This window comes from Labeo rohita, chromosome 21 (assembly GCF_022985175.1).
Source record: "Labeo rohita strain BAU-BD-2019 chromosome 21, IGBB_LRoh.1.0, whole genome shotgun sequence".
Lineage (NCBI taxonomy): Eukaryota > Metazoa > Chordata > Actinopteri > Cypriniformes > Cyprinidae > Labeo > Labeo rohita.
In genome coordinates this window covers 1,825,363-1,838,082 of record NC_066889.1, presented here as the reverse complement: position 1 = coordinate 1,838,082, position 12,720 = coordinate 1,825,363, and the positions used below count along the sequence as shown (strand labels likewise).

The following is a 12,720-nucleotide window of genomic DNA, read 5'->3' as shown; positions in this document are numbered from 1 at the left end:
GCTTGACCAACGCAATGTTTTATTACACCGACACGCAACCTCCTCACCTGAGAACCAACACTGGTCACAAAAGCAAAGGGACTGTATAATGACAACAAGCAGTCTGCTAAAACCCATCATTAGCGAGGTTAACGACTGGCGCTGCTTAATGGAGCCGCATTTTCTGCCCCGGTAGCTGAATCTTAAAGTTAGGGTCACACGGCACCTCTAATGCTTTGATTGATCTCCTGGTGGAATGGATGGATAATTTTAGTCGCAGTTGCTCATTCAGGGAACTGGGACTGAGAATTGCTTTGGCAATTCCTGAAACGAACGAAATGAGGGCGTTTGCTTTATGCGGCGTGGGACGATGGATGATACGAGATAATCTCGGCTTGCTATCTCATCTCTCTTTTTCAGCCAAAAGCACTCATCTCTCATCACCGGGCCATGATTAGCATTCATTGGCCCAAAGGATCAGGTGCTCGCTTTGCTGCAAATGTGCAAAGCGCTTCAGAGAGAGACGTAATGGTGCCTGGCAGACAAAAAAAATCTGCAGATCTGCCACATGGCGAGAGAGGCTCATTTGTACGGTAGGACTCACGGAAGGCCGTGTAGAGCTCCTGAAGGGTCAGGTGACCGTCGTTGTTGTAATCGTCGTAACGCAGGAGGTCTTGCATGGTGCACTCCAATAAGATATTTTCCAAATGCTCCTTTATGGAGATCTGTAAAAGAATAAGAAGACTTCAAATTATATACAGTGCTGGGTGGTAACTGATTGCATGTATTCTGAATTGCATAATCAGATTCCAAAAATTAAGCACTTGTAATTAGAGTATATTACATTTTTAAAATGCTCATAATTAGATTACAGTTACTTTTTATGGATTACATGATTATATATTATTCACACAATGGCAGGAAATTATTCCTTTTTCCTCTTTTAAATTGTCCTTTCTAAAAATGCTGCTGTGTGCCATTTAGCTTGAACTATATTCAGAAAATGTTGTGTAAATAAATTTGCAAACCATGCTTCTGAATTTAAAGGGAAAAACACCTCTCAAGCTGTTAGATCATGTATGAAACAAATAATTATGCAAATTACTGGTAACTCTCGATTCTGGAAATTACGACAAAATTACTTCAGACCTGGAAGACTGGAAGCAATTAATGTCATTGCTGTTTTCATGTTTATTAATGTTTGTTCATGTAATGCAGAGATTCCCAAATGTTTTTGTCAGCCAAACCCCTTCAAATAAAATATTTACTTGAAATATCTTTGAGGAAGTAACTATTTCAAATAATTTAACATTTGCATGTTTACAATTTCCTTATGTCCGTCAAAGGTCATTAATAAAACAAATACATATATCTATCGTTAGTTTTTCATATGTTTAAATGAGTTTCATTTTACATTTGTATGATTTAAATAATTATTAGCTTTTTGGCAACTCAGAAACCCACTGCAGTGCTTACATTAACCCCAGTTTGGGAAACCCGGTCTAATGTAATGTTTAATACATTTTATGGTGTTGATATAAAAACATGAATATGTTTTATTTCTCTTTGTTTTTTTTTTATGTTAGATAAAAAAGTAATCTAAATTTAATCTAAAAAGATAGTCAGAATTCATTAACTAAAATGAGTAACCTAGATTACATTACTAACTACAGTTTTCATTGTAATCTCTAATTAGTAACAGATTAAAATTAGTTATCTACCCAGTATTGGTCACATAACATTATTTGCTGTTCTTAATGATGATTGGTTGACACATGTTATATGGATGTTAAAGGAAGAGTTCACCCCAAAATGAAAAACCTGTCAGTATTTGTTCACCCTCATGTCATTCTAAACATGAGCTTCAGTGGAGGGGAAGATAATAAAACCAGCGCTACTTTCAGTCTCCTACTCATGATTATCAATTGTACATCTTGGATAGCCCAAGGATGAGGACATTTTTAATTCGGGGTGCACTATTCCCATGAATTTGAAAAGTGTGAACTAAATGTAATATTTGAACACTTAATTGCACATTATTTAAATTTAAATTTAAAAGTATTATCGTTTAAATTTATATGAAGTGCAGTTATTTTATTTTATTTATTTATTTATTTTTATTATTTTTTTTTTAACAAGAACTTATGGTAAAACTGAGATATACCTTGTCATTTCTATTGAAATGTGTGTGTCATGTATTTAAATATATTTATAATTAAACTTTTTAAATTATGAAATTGCAATTTAGTACATTTAAAATATATTAACACTACAGTTATAAATTATAATCAAGTTCTTTAAATGTGCTCTAGTATGTTAGTCAACACATCAAAATAAGACTACTTGGTCACACTTTCCAATTCCAATTCTTGCCATTAACAAACCATTAACTACAACCTTTACATCAATAAACTCCTAATTTGCTGCTTGGTAATAGTTAGTAAGGTAGTTGTTAATTTTAGGTATGGGATGCGGGTTACCCTTTAGTATAGGGAACAATTCTCACTATTAATTAGTTGCTTATTAGCATATGTATTATTAAGATATTTGCTGTTAATAAGCTTCACATCGGGTGGTTCTTTGCCTCTGCATTGTGCATTTAAAATCTGCATGACAAACTGCAGATTATCCCTTACTTTTAAAGCACATATTCTTCATGGCCATATTCTACATCCCTAATCCTTCCCAATGCCTAAACTTAACAACTACCTTACTAACTGTTAAGCAGCAAATTAGGAGTTTATTGAGGCAAAAGTAGTAAATGGTTTGTTAATAGTGAGAATTGGACCTTAAAGTGCGACCGAAGTAGATGTAGAATATGCAGAATACACTATGTGCTTTACTAATAAATAGCCAATATGTTACGAAAAGGCATGCTAATAAGCAACTAGTTAACAGTGAGAATTATTCCCTAAAGTGTTAGCAAATGTTTAATTTGACATTATTACTAAGTGCACTTAAAAGTTAAAAGTGTCATACACTCTTATAAATAAAGGTGCTTCATGATGCCATAGAAGAATCTTTTTTGTTTAAATGGTTCCATAAAGAACCTTTAACATCTGAAGAACCTTTGTTTCACAAAATGTTCTTTATTGCGAAAAAAAGGTTCTTCAGATTATAAAAAGTTAAGAAAGAGATGGTTCTTTGAAGAACCTTTGACTAAATGGTTCTTTGTGGAACCAAAAATTGTTCTTCTATGGCATCGCTGTGAGGAATCCTTTAAAGGAACACTCCACTTTTTTTGAAAACAGGCTCATTTTCCAACTCCCATAGAGTTAAACAGTTGAGTTTTACCATTTTCGAATCCATTCAGTCGATTTCTGGGTCTGGCAGTAGCACTTTTATCATAGCTTAGCATAGATCATTGAATCTGATTAGACCGTTAGCATCTCGCTCAAAAATGACCAAAGAGTTTCGATATTTTTCCTATTTAAAACTTGACTCCTCTGTAGTTAAATCAAGACTGATAGAAAATGAAAAGTTGCAATTTTCTAGACCGATATGGCTAGGAACTAAACTCTCATTCCGGCGTAATAATCAAGGAACTTTGCTGCCTATTTTCAGGCGCTGCATAATATTATTGCGCCTGCTGCACCCATGGTACAGCAGCAAAGTTCCTTGATTATTATGCCGAAATATTTCCTAGTACTTGACGTAATAAGCAGGATAATGTGCAGTCTGACGGTCATTATAGTAAAGTAAACCCCTTAAGAGTGAAGCAAAATGACCGGCTGAAGGTACACTATCCCTTGCTTACATTCCACTATATCTTCTTGATCCTCTCACCTCTGCCAGCTCCTCACTGCTGAGACGGCCATCCTGGTTCCTGTCTATATACTTGAACATTGTGTCCACCAGGGTCCTCCTCTGGTCCATAGCGTTTGCTTGCCCGTCCGTGGAGGTCCTGGGCTGCATGTCCAGCAGCATGCTCTTCAGCTTGTTGTACTCCGCCATGGTGCACGTGTCGCCTGTAAAACCACACCAGAGGAATTTAATTAGCCGGATATGACCGAAAGCAGCCAGAAGCCCATTTGCATTTATGCACGGATGAGTGTTCGCGATTTGCATTTCTGGACAGTCGTTCAGTGCGGGGGTCCAAATTAATTCACTGTAATCCAGCGATTTACACCGAAAGACAAAAGGTAAACATTCTCGTTTAGACACTTTAGCTGTATCGCAGCTTCTTTTGGCGGTGAGGGATTAGCAAGCATGTTTTAAACTGTCACATTAATTCCCACGCGGCTCCGCAGCACTTATGTCTATAAAAGACGGCGGGGAAAATGAGAACCATGATTAATCAAGTGTGGTAGTGACTGTTTATTCCTTACTGGCAATAAAATTATGCAAACACAGCCCACCCGCTGAGCCGCTCTTTAAGACCCCTCGAGTGGGAGGAAGACTGTTTCTTGTATCCGGCACGGAGGCAGCGCAGAAGACGACAGTGTATACAAAGCTCTCCTCGACTGATGAGAGGAGGAAATATGATATGAATAAGTCATTAGGTGACACTCCTCTACATGACGGATCAGAGCCGCCTGCTGAGAGGAGTCTCACTACGTCTAATGAAGAAAACAACAGTCAACAGTAACTGACACTGACTGCCGGCAACTTCTGACCGCCACAGTAGGAACTGTACTGAAACATTGGCTACGTACATGCTGGAAAGTTTCAGGAGTGACACCACATTTAAATACAGTAAATTCCATAAATTACAGTGTAGGCTTATGTTCTTGAAAGGATTGGCATGTCTGCTTACTATTATATTAAGCATCTTTGGGTTCGCTCAGCTCATAAAGTGATCCATTTTATGGACTTAATAAAGTAGGCAGGTGCAGATCGTGATATTTTAGTATGTGGCTTATTTTCAAGATAACACATTTTGATTTGAGTTTATTATGGGCAACACATTTGCACCGCAAATACAGAAGACACACACATCTCTGATACGTGTTTAAATACATCATTATCAGTGTGCTGAACTTCTGCAAATGTGGTTGCCATTACCTGCATTTTTCAAGTCAATTTGGTATTAGGATGTGGTTGTCACTCCTGTAAATGACTGAACTGTGTGTGTACAGGATTAAGCCCCAAAAGGTGAAATATCAACCAAATTTATTCTGAGGTCTGTACGTGACCTGAGTGTCTACAGAATAAATCACACTCACTGCCTTGCTGAAGTGAAATGAAAATGCACAATTTCAACAGAATTGATGTTGAGGATAGAAAATGGGTTGCAGCACTGTAATGCAAATTTTAGGAAGAATTAAAAATCAAATTCCATAAATCATATAGTTTAGTTAATAATACATGTGACGTTTTATGTTCAGTATGAATTACTTAAAAATAGATGCACACAACCAAATTAATATTTATTATATTTTGTATTATTTATATATTTATTATTATTTATTATCATAATTATATAACGATGTTATTTTTTGTTTTCTGGATCATAATGAACTAATACAACCAATGGACTAATTAAATTTCTATTTAGTTGTGTGATGAATTTCTGTATACTGCATTGACTAAACTAATTTGATGTGACATATAAGGATGGGCAGTAATACAAGTTTAAAAGAAAAACTAGTGCAAAAAAATTAATTTTAATATACCATACAAAGTTAATATGACTGCAGTAAAACATAGAATACTGTTATTAAACTGCAAGATGAGCTTGGTTAAAAATCTTAAGCCGTAAAAGAGAAGAAGCTACTAACGCGCTGTTCGACATGTGCACTTACTGAGACAGAGAGTAACATGGACATGTCAAGTATACTTTAGGCTTAACTCAGTCAGATACACACAAAACATTATCAAATACCCATCACAGAGACTGTTGTGATGGCATGTTTGAAGAAACTGAGTAAAATTTGATGTGCTTACAGAAATAAATACTCTCACATGTTGCAACACCAGAAACATTTTGCACCGCCTGCCAATAGGCAGTGACTTATACACTGAAAACACTGAAAATATCACACTCTGAAACATGCAGTGCTATCAGATTGCATATTTATATAATTACAGTGTTGTTAAGCTTTAATAATCACACTAAGCCATATCGCTTTCTCAGGCATTGTTAGAATTAATATAAAAGGTATTGGCAAATTTTTACTCTTGTTTGGTGCTTGCTAAGTGTTAATTTTAGGCCATGCATGGCCATAAATGTGTGAGAAACTCTTTTTTTCATAAAGCACTTTCAGAATGGTTACATAAATAAAATATCTGTAGATTTATAGAAACTCACCTTACTAAAAAGAAGTTTATTTCATTAAGTATACTTACATTAATTTCGAGTATATTGTTAAGTATCTTTTATGTAGTAAGTACACAAATATCAGTGTACTAGTAGTATACTTGTAAGTGTACTATATCAGTACTCTTTGGGACTAAATTGACCCATTTTCTAGTATATAAAAGTATACATTTAAGTATACTTTAAGTATAACAGTAGTAAACTTAGAGTACACAAATAGTTTATATCTATGCTTTAGTTTGTACTGCAACTATACTTATAGGTATGCTGATAGTTTACTATTTAAATACTTGTAGCATTTTCGTACACTTTGAAGTATAGTCTCAGTAAACTTCTAGTTTAGTAGTTTTATACTGCAAGTATACTCGTAAGTTTTCTTTACGTGAACTTTACATCATACTTCAAATACACTACTGTGTCCCTATTAGGTATTAATTTGTATATTTTGTTATATGAATATCTGAACATACAAAAGAAAGATATTAGGGTATCTGCTTATAAACAAACAAAAAAAGTATTCTAGCTTCATGCAATCTTTTTTTTTTTTTTATAAACACTTGAATGGCGGTACGTTTCAGAAATAATAATAACAAAAGAATAAATAAACTGCATTTTGAACAAAAAGCTGAAAAAAAAGACTATGAATTGGATTCAGAGTGATTATCAAAACATCGATCAACACTCCAACACTTGACAGTCATTATTACCTCTTCATGGGTCAACATTTTATCCCACAACGTTACAGTTTTGATGCTGTTTTATGACTGATGATCGTGTTAAAAATGTGTGGAAGTGTCTGTTGTTTCGGTTTCTTCTTCACTTTTATTTTGAAACTTCTGTACAGAAGATGTGTAATAGCGCCCCCTACCATATAACAATGAAATCATGGATTCTCTGAGAACAATATTGCTCAAATATATTTAGACTTTTTCTAAGTATAAGTCAAGTATACTTTATTGTCATTTTAAGTATATTTCTGAGAAGTACATAAAAAGAAGACTGAAAGTATACTTTCCTATATATAGTTTAAAAAAGTATACTAATAGCACACTTGAATAAACTTCTTTTTCGTAGGGGCAGTCATATTAGAGCTTGTTCTTTACATTTGTGATCATGGCATTCAAAGAATATTTCTGTTTTTTTGCAGCACAGATTTGTACAGTACATACATACACCCTCAATGTCAAGCCTGTCTGTTAACATGACATCAGGGTCGCCTTCATACACAAACCTCCTCTTTTTACCCACAATCCCATCCTGATCAATCACAGACGACTCTGACGGAAAGATGTTCCGTTTGGTACTTTTCAAACATGGTAATGAAGTGCATCTATCACTCGAGTGCTAAGGGAAAGGTCAGTGCTGAAACGTACAAATTGTTATGACATGCCATAAATCTGAGTTAATCCTCAAATATCTCCTTTTTTTCCTCCATGAAAGGTCTCACATAGGTCTCTTATCATATAGCTCTTCTTCTTTTTCACTTTCACACCCACACGCACGCACAAATATCTAGCATGAAGCACACTGCAGAGAGAGAGCAGTCATATTGGTACATGAATTACATTGCATTGCATTCTTGAATAAAATGTTGTGTTTGTTTGAATGGATGTTCATGCTACAATGGCATGTTGACAGAGATCTGAACCACAAAAAAACAACAGTGACAGATTCAGTGCTCTATTAGGTTCAGTCAAACCTGTTTCTCTTCATCTCTCTGTCCTGTTGCTATCCAGTGGCCTTTAGACCGTCCAGAACGAGAGATCGCAAGCTCGCCTGATTTCTCAGGAGCTTTAGAACCCGTGTCTTCTGACCTTTATCTCATTTCTATTTACATGTCTTTTCTACCAAGAAAGAAAAGTTCATTGGCATATTGTGTGACTAATAAAGACTTGATGGGAATGTAAAGATGTGATATCTAATCAAACAGCAGATTTCACAGTGTAATCAGCAGAAGCTCTTCTGGTCCTGAGTGTTTTAGCAGCCGTATGGGATGCTCGTAAAACCACGCTGTGATGAATAACTTATCAGTGATGTTCAGTTCATCCATGACTGTAGTTACGCAGCAGGATGCCATGCATGGACATGTATGATCAATCAGTTATGGTGAATACATTGAATAAAATCTACATAAACCCAATTCATACGCATACAGAAGCTCAATTATGATTATGTAAATTCACTTTTTCAAACATATGGCAAGCCATTTTAACACTTAATCCTCAAAGTGCATCTAATTTCATGCTCCTAGTACATTTTTCTTAACTACTAGTATCTATTCTGTTAGGTACTAGTACTCATTCTTTAGCTACTAGTGCTTATTCCTTAGGTACTTGTAACATTTTTTAAAGCTATTATTGATTAGATTCTAGTACCTATGTGATAAATATTAGTAGTAATTCATTAGGCACTAGTGCTTATTCATTAGACAATAGTATCTTTTGTAATTGTTACAATTTTAGTTAACAATTCTTACCTTACTAGTCACGACAGATTCATTTACTTGTCTTATGTCAGAATTATGTTATTAGAATAATGGAAGCCTGATTTCCCTCACAGAGTTAAAAAAAGTAACTTTTTTCATACAATTCTGACTTTTTTTCATTTTTTTTGTGATATACACTCAAAGTCAGAATTTGTAGATATAAAACTCGCAATTCTGAATTTATCTCTCACAATTCTGACTTATTTCTTGTAATTCTGACTTCTTTTCTCAGAACTGTGAGATATAAACTCACAATTGTGAGTTATATAGTCTAACTGTGAGGATTAAAAGAAACTATTTTCTTACAGTTGAGTTTATATCTCTCAGTTGCGTGTTATGAAGTCAGAATTTATGACGGAATTTATTTCTCAGAATTGCGAGTTTATATTACACCATTTTGACTTTGTAACTCACAGTACTATCTAATGATTAAGTACTTTTATTTAATAATAGGTAATAGGCTAATAATAGGTATATATAATGAATTTATACAGTTTCTAATAAATGAGAGAAAGTATCTAATTAATAATCACTAGTAGGGCTGGGCGATATTGACAAAAAAATGATCACAATAAAAAAAAAATTCACATCAGTTGATTTTGATAATTATCACGATAAATGTTATCTTTTTATTTCTTTTGCGTTTAAAGGCAAATTTTGGCTCCAATGAGAAAGTTGTAAAAACATAATTATTCTTTATAGTCAGAACATAACAAACACTTCACGTTTTTAAATTCTTTACACTTTTCCAGCCATTTTTCCTTAACAAAATAAAATAAAAATAGTAAGAAAAAAAAATTTTCTTATTTCTTCATGTTCTAATGAGTAATATTGTTTCAAATCAAATAACAGGTTTGTGTTGCCTCATAATATTAATAATAATTTAACTTTTTTGTCTCTTAGAAATACACATTTGATAGTAGCTTGAGTTAGGACACAGATGTAGATTTATGTTCATTATCAAAATCAGTAATATTGGTAAAAAATTTAGCAACCTCATTCTTATATGTTGAAATTTAATTAGTCTGACTGTTTGAGTTTGAGTTTTTTTTTAAAAAAAAAAAAAAAAAAAAAAAAACTAGTAAAGTCGCACTGCGCAGGCATTTGATATTTGAGCCGAGCGGATAAACTGTCTGAATAACGTGCTTCAAATGACTAGCACTCTTTCATTCCTCCTTTGCCGCATAAACATTATATCAAACATTTATCAAACTCCTGTTATCGTTTATCAAGGAAATTTATATTGCTCAACAATTATCGTTATCGATTTATCACCCAGCCCTATAAGCACTAGTATCTTTTAAAAAGGTACTAGTGTCACACCCCCTGGACTGTTTTGTATTGGTTTTTCCCCTCATGTGGCCATATATGGTTGTTCCTGTTCCTGTCCTTGTTATCGTCATTATTAGTTAATCACCATCACCTGTTTGTGTATCATTAGCCACCCTTTATAAGTTGTTTGAGTTCAATGCTTTGTGTCCGGTCTTGTCAATGAATACATGTGATCCTGTGTGGATTATATTAAAGACTTTTCATTGCATTTCATCGTAGTGTTGCGGCTTCCTCTTCATGTTTTGTGACAACTAGTACCCAAGCACTATTAATTAATGGAACAGATATTAGTAGCTAAAAAAATAAGTACTAGTAGTATGACAGTAGATACTAGTAGGTTTTAAGGATTGTTAAAATGGCTTGCCATACAACCGGCTGCATCGAGATGGAAGATTTAATGAATCAAAATCCTTCATATTCTTCATATCATGTAAGAACACAATAATAATGTGCTGTCACTACCCCAAGGAGCTATTTCTAATTGATCTGCCCTTAATGACTTTCATTACTGCAATCTAATGTAGTCAGGCTGATTCACTCACATTAAAATCATATTTTTAATTTGAATAAAACCAGTTCATTTGTGAAGCACTTTCTGAAGTCAACTGACAATCTTTTTCTTTACAGTGCTGGCAATGTCTCCGCAGTCTGTATGGCAACATGATCAAAAAGCGTTTTCTGTGATAATTGCTGAGAGCAAAGCATGAAGCGTACTAGTGAAAATGAATCCCCTTGAAGTCAGAAAAGGAACTCTTCAGAAGCAGGAGAGTTATGTATTCATTTAGTTCAGTATATTAGTGAGAGAATCTGGCCTTTGACAGCCAGACAGTCAGTTTCTGTACATTTACGAGGTTATAAGCAATATGGTTAATCCCCGTGGATAAATGTCACAAGCTGCAGGAAAGTAGCGCTGCATATATTTAGGTCTCAACTAGTGGCTGCTATTATCCTGTCCTGTCCTGTCAGGCATGGCATTTAAGCTCAAAACACAGTATTTGCAACTTCAAATGTTTAAAGTACTTAATAAATACCGCATATACATGGTCCTTTCTCATCTACACCTGAGCAAGGCATGCCGTAATCAACGCGGACTCCAAGGTGAACCCCTCTCTCAGGCATTACACAACTGGACAATAACTAAATAAATCCCCCCAAGCACAGAGTGAGACTCACCTGGCAGTTTCCTGACCCCAGATCTGTCACCTGACAAAGGGTTTGTAGGGGGGAACAATTGCATGGCTGTCAAATACTAAATGGATTAAGAGCAGCAGCGGCAGCGCAAGACTTGATTACATTCTCAGCATCAGTGTGTGCTGCTGCAGGACACTGTATGTGCACTTCAGCGCTTCTAGGGCTCAATCAATAGCACTCGGCCTTTAGCCTTTGGAGGCTTCTGGGTTTTAAATGGACTAGCAACAGCTGCTGGACACATCGGCTCATTCTGTGCACAAGAAACCATACAAATCCTCAATCGTAATGCAACGATAAATTCACAGACCTAAATATGAGAGAGTGGGGCAAGATAAACTACACTTTAGCATGCTTTTAAAAAGAATACATTTAAAGGTGAAAAGAATGTTTTCAAACAGTAAATGTATATCAAATCTATATTATAATAACTTTTTCTCTCTACAAGTATTGTCTACAAGTATTTTTATCAATAGCAGCAAATATGGCTGATCTTTCACTATTTGAAGAGTTGTCCTTTTGCTATTGAGTTATAAAGTGACTATTTTCCCATTCACCCTGAGGAATCACTATAGAATATGCTGCAGTGACATATAATACAGAGCATGCAGAAAAAGCAATAACATCAGGAGATGCAATTCCACGTTTTCTATTCAGAGTCAAGGTTACAGACACCTCCGAACAAGCCGTCTCATTTCAGTAAACTGTGGGCCACAAACACATAAACATCCATTTATCTGAAACACTCTTCACAACAGTAGTTGGTCCAGAGCCCAATCTCTGTCCCCGAGAGGCTTCTCGACTGATGAACGGCTCCAGACTCGTTCAGGTAAACAGGGTGAGAGAAAGTCACCGGCTGGGGAGCAGAGCTAATGAACGATCTAATTAATAAATCAGCATTCACACGCAGATGATGCTCTCAACAATTGAGTCTCATTCATTATTGTATCTGGGTCAAACGTGTCCCTCAGTGTTGGACAAATCCTCACAGACATGTCATTACAAGCGTAGTTATGAATTAGCACACTGGAAGAGATTTGGAGCTGAATTATTATTGTGTTTAGCAGGTTATTTGCCTGACAGAGCACAACATTTTAACAATTTAATGTCAACAGCTTTAACAACCCAACATTATTTCATCTAGACACTGTAAAAAAGTAACCTGCAGTTGTTACCTTAGCAATTTCTACATGATTTAACCCTAAAATTAGTTTTGTTGGTATAAACTGATGTATAGAGGTTGGTTCAGTGGTATTAAGTAATAAAACCAGTTAGATATAACTACTTTTTGTAACTTTTATAACCGAAATTTAGACAGAGTTAGGGAAAATTACTTTTAAAAGTAATGGATTACAATATTGCGCTATTGCTTAAAAAGTAACTAATTGTGTTACTTAGTTACTTTTTATGGAAAGTAATGCATTACATTACTTTTGTGCTACTTTTTCCTCATCTGGGCTGGGCTTGCTTGTTTGTT

The 12,720-nt window shown here is 35.0% G+C and overlaps 1 protein-coding gene across 1 annotated transcript in view; it reads right to left on the bottom strand.

Annotated features, from left to right (window-relative positions):
• fstl4 (follistatin-like 4) overlaps positions 1-12,720 on the bottom strand; it is a 197,798-nt gene that overhangs the window by 47,842 nt on the left and 137,236 nt on the right. Inside the window, exons 5-6 of the mRNA XM_051093964.1 lie at positions 3,766-3,947; positions 584-704 (exon numbers count right to left, since the gene is read on the bottom strand). Coding sequence (XP_050949921.1) covers positions 584-704; positions 3,766-3,947 — 303 coding nt within the window. The remainder of the gene's footprint in view (positions 1-583; positions 705-3,765; positions 3,948-12,720) is intronic.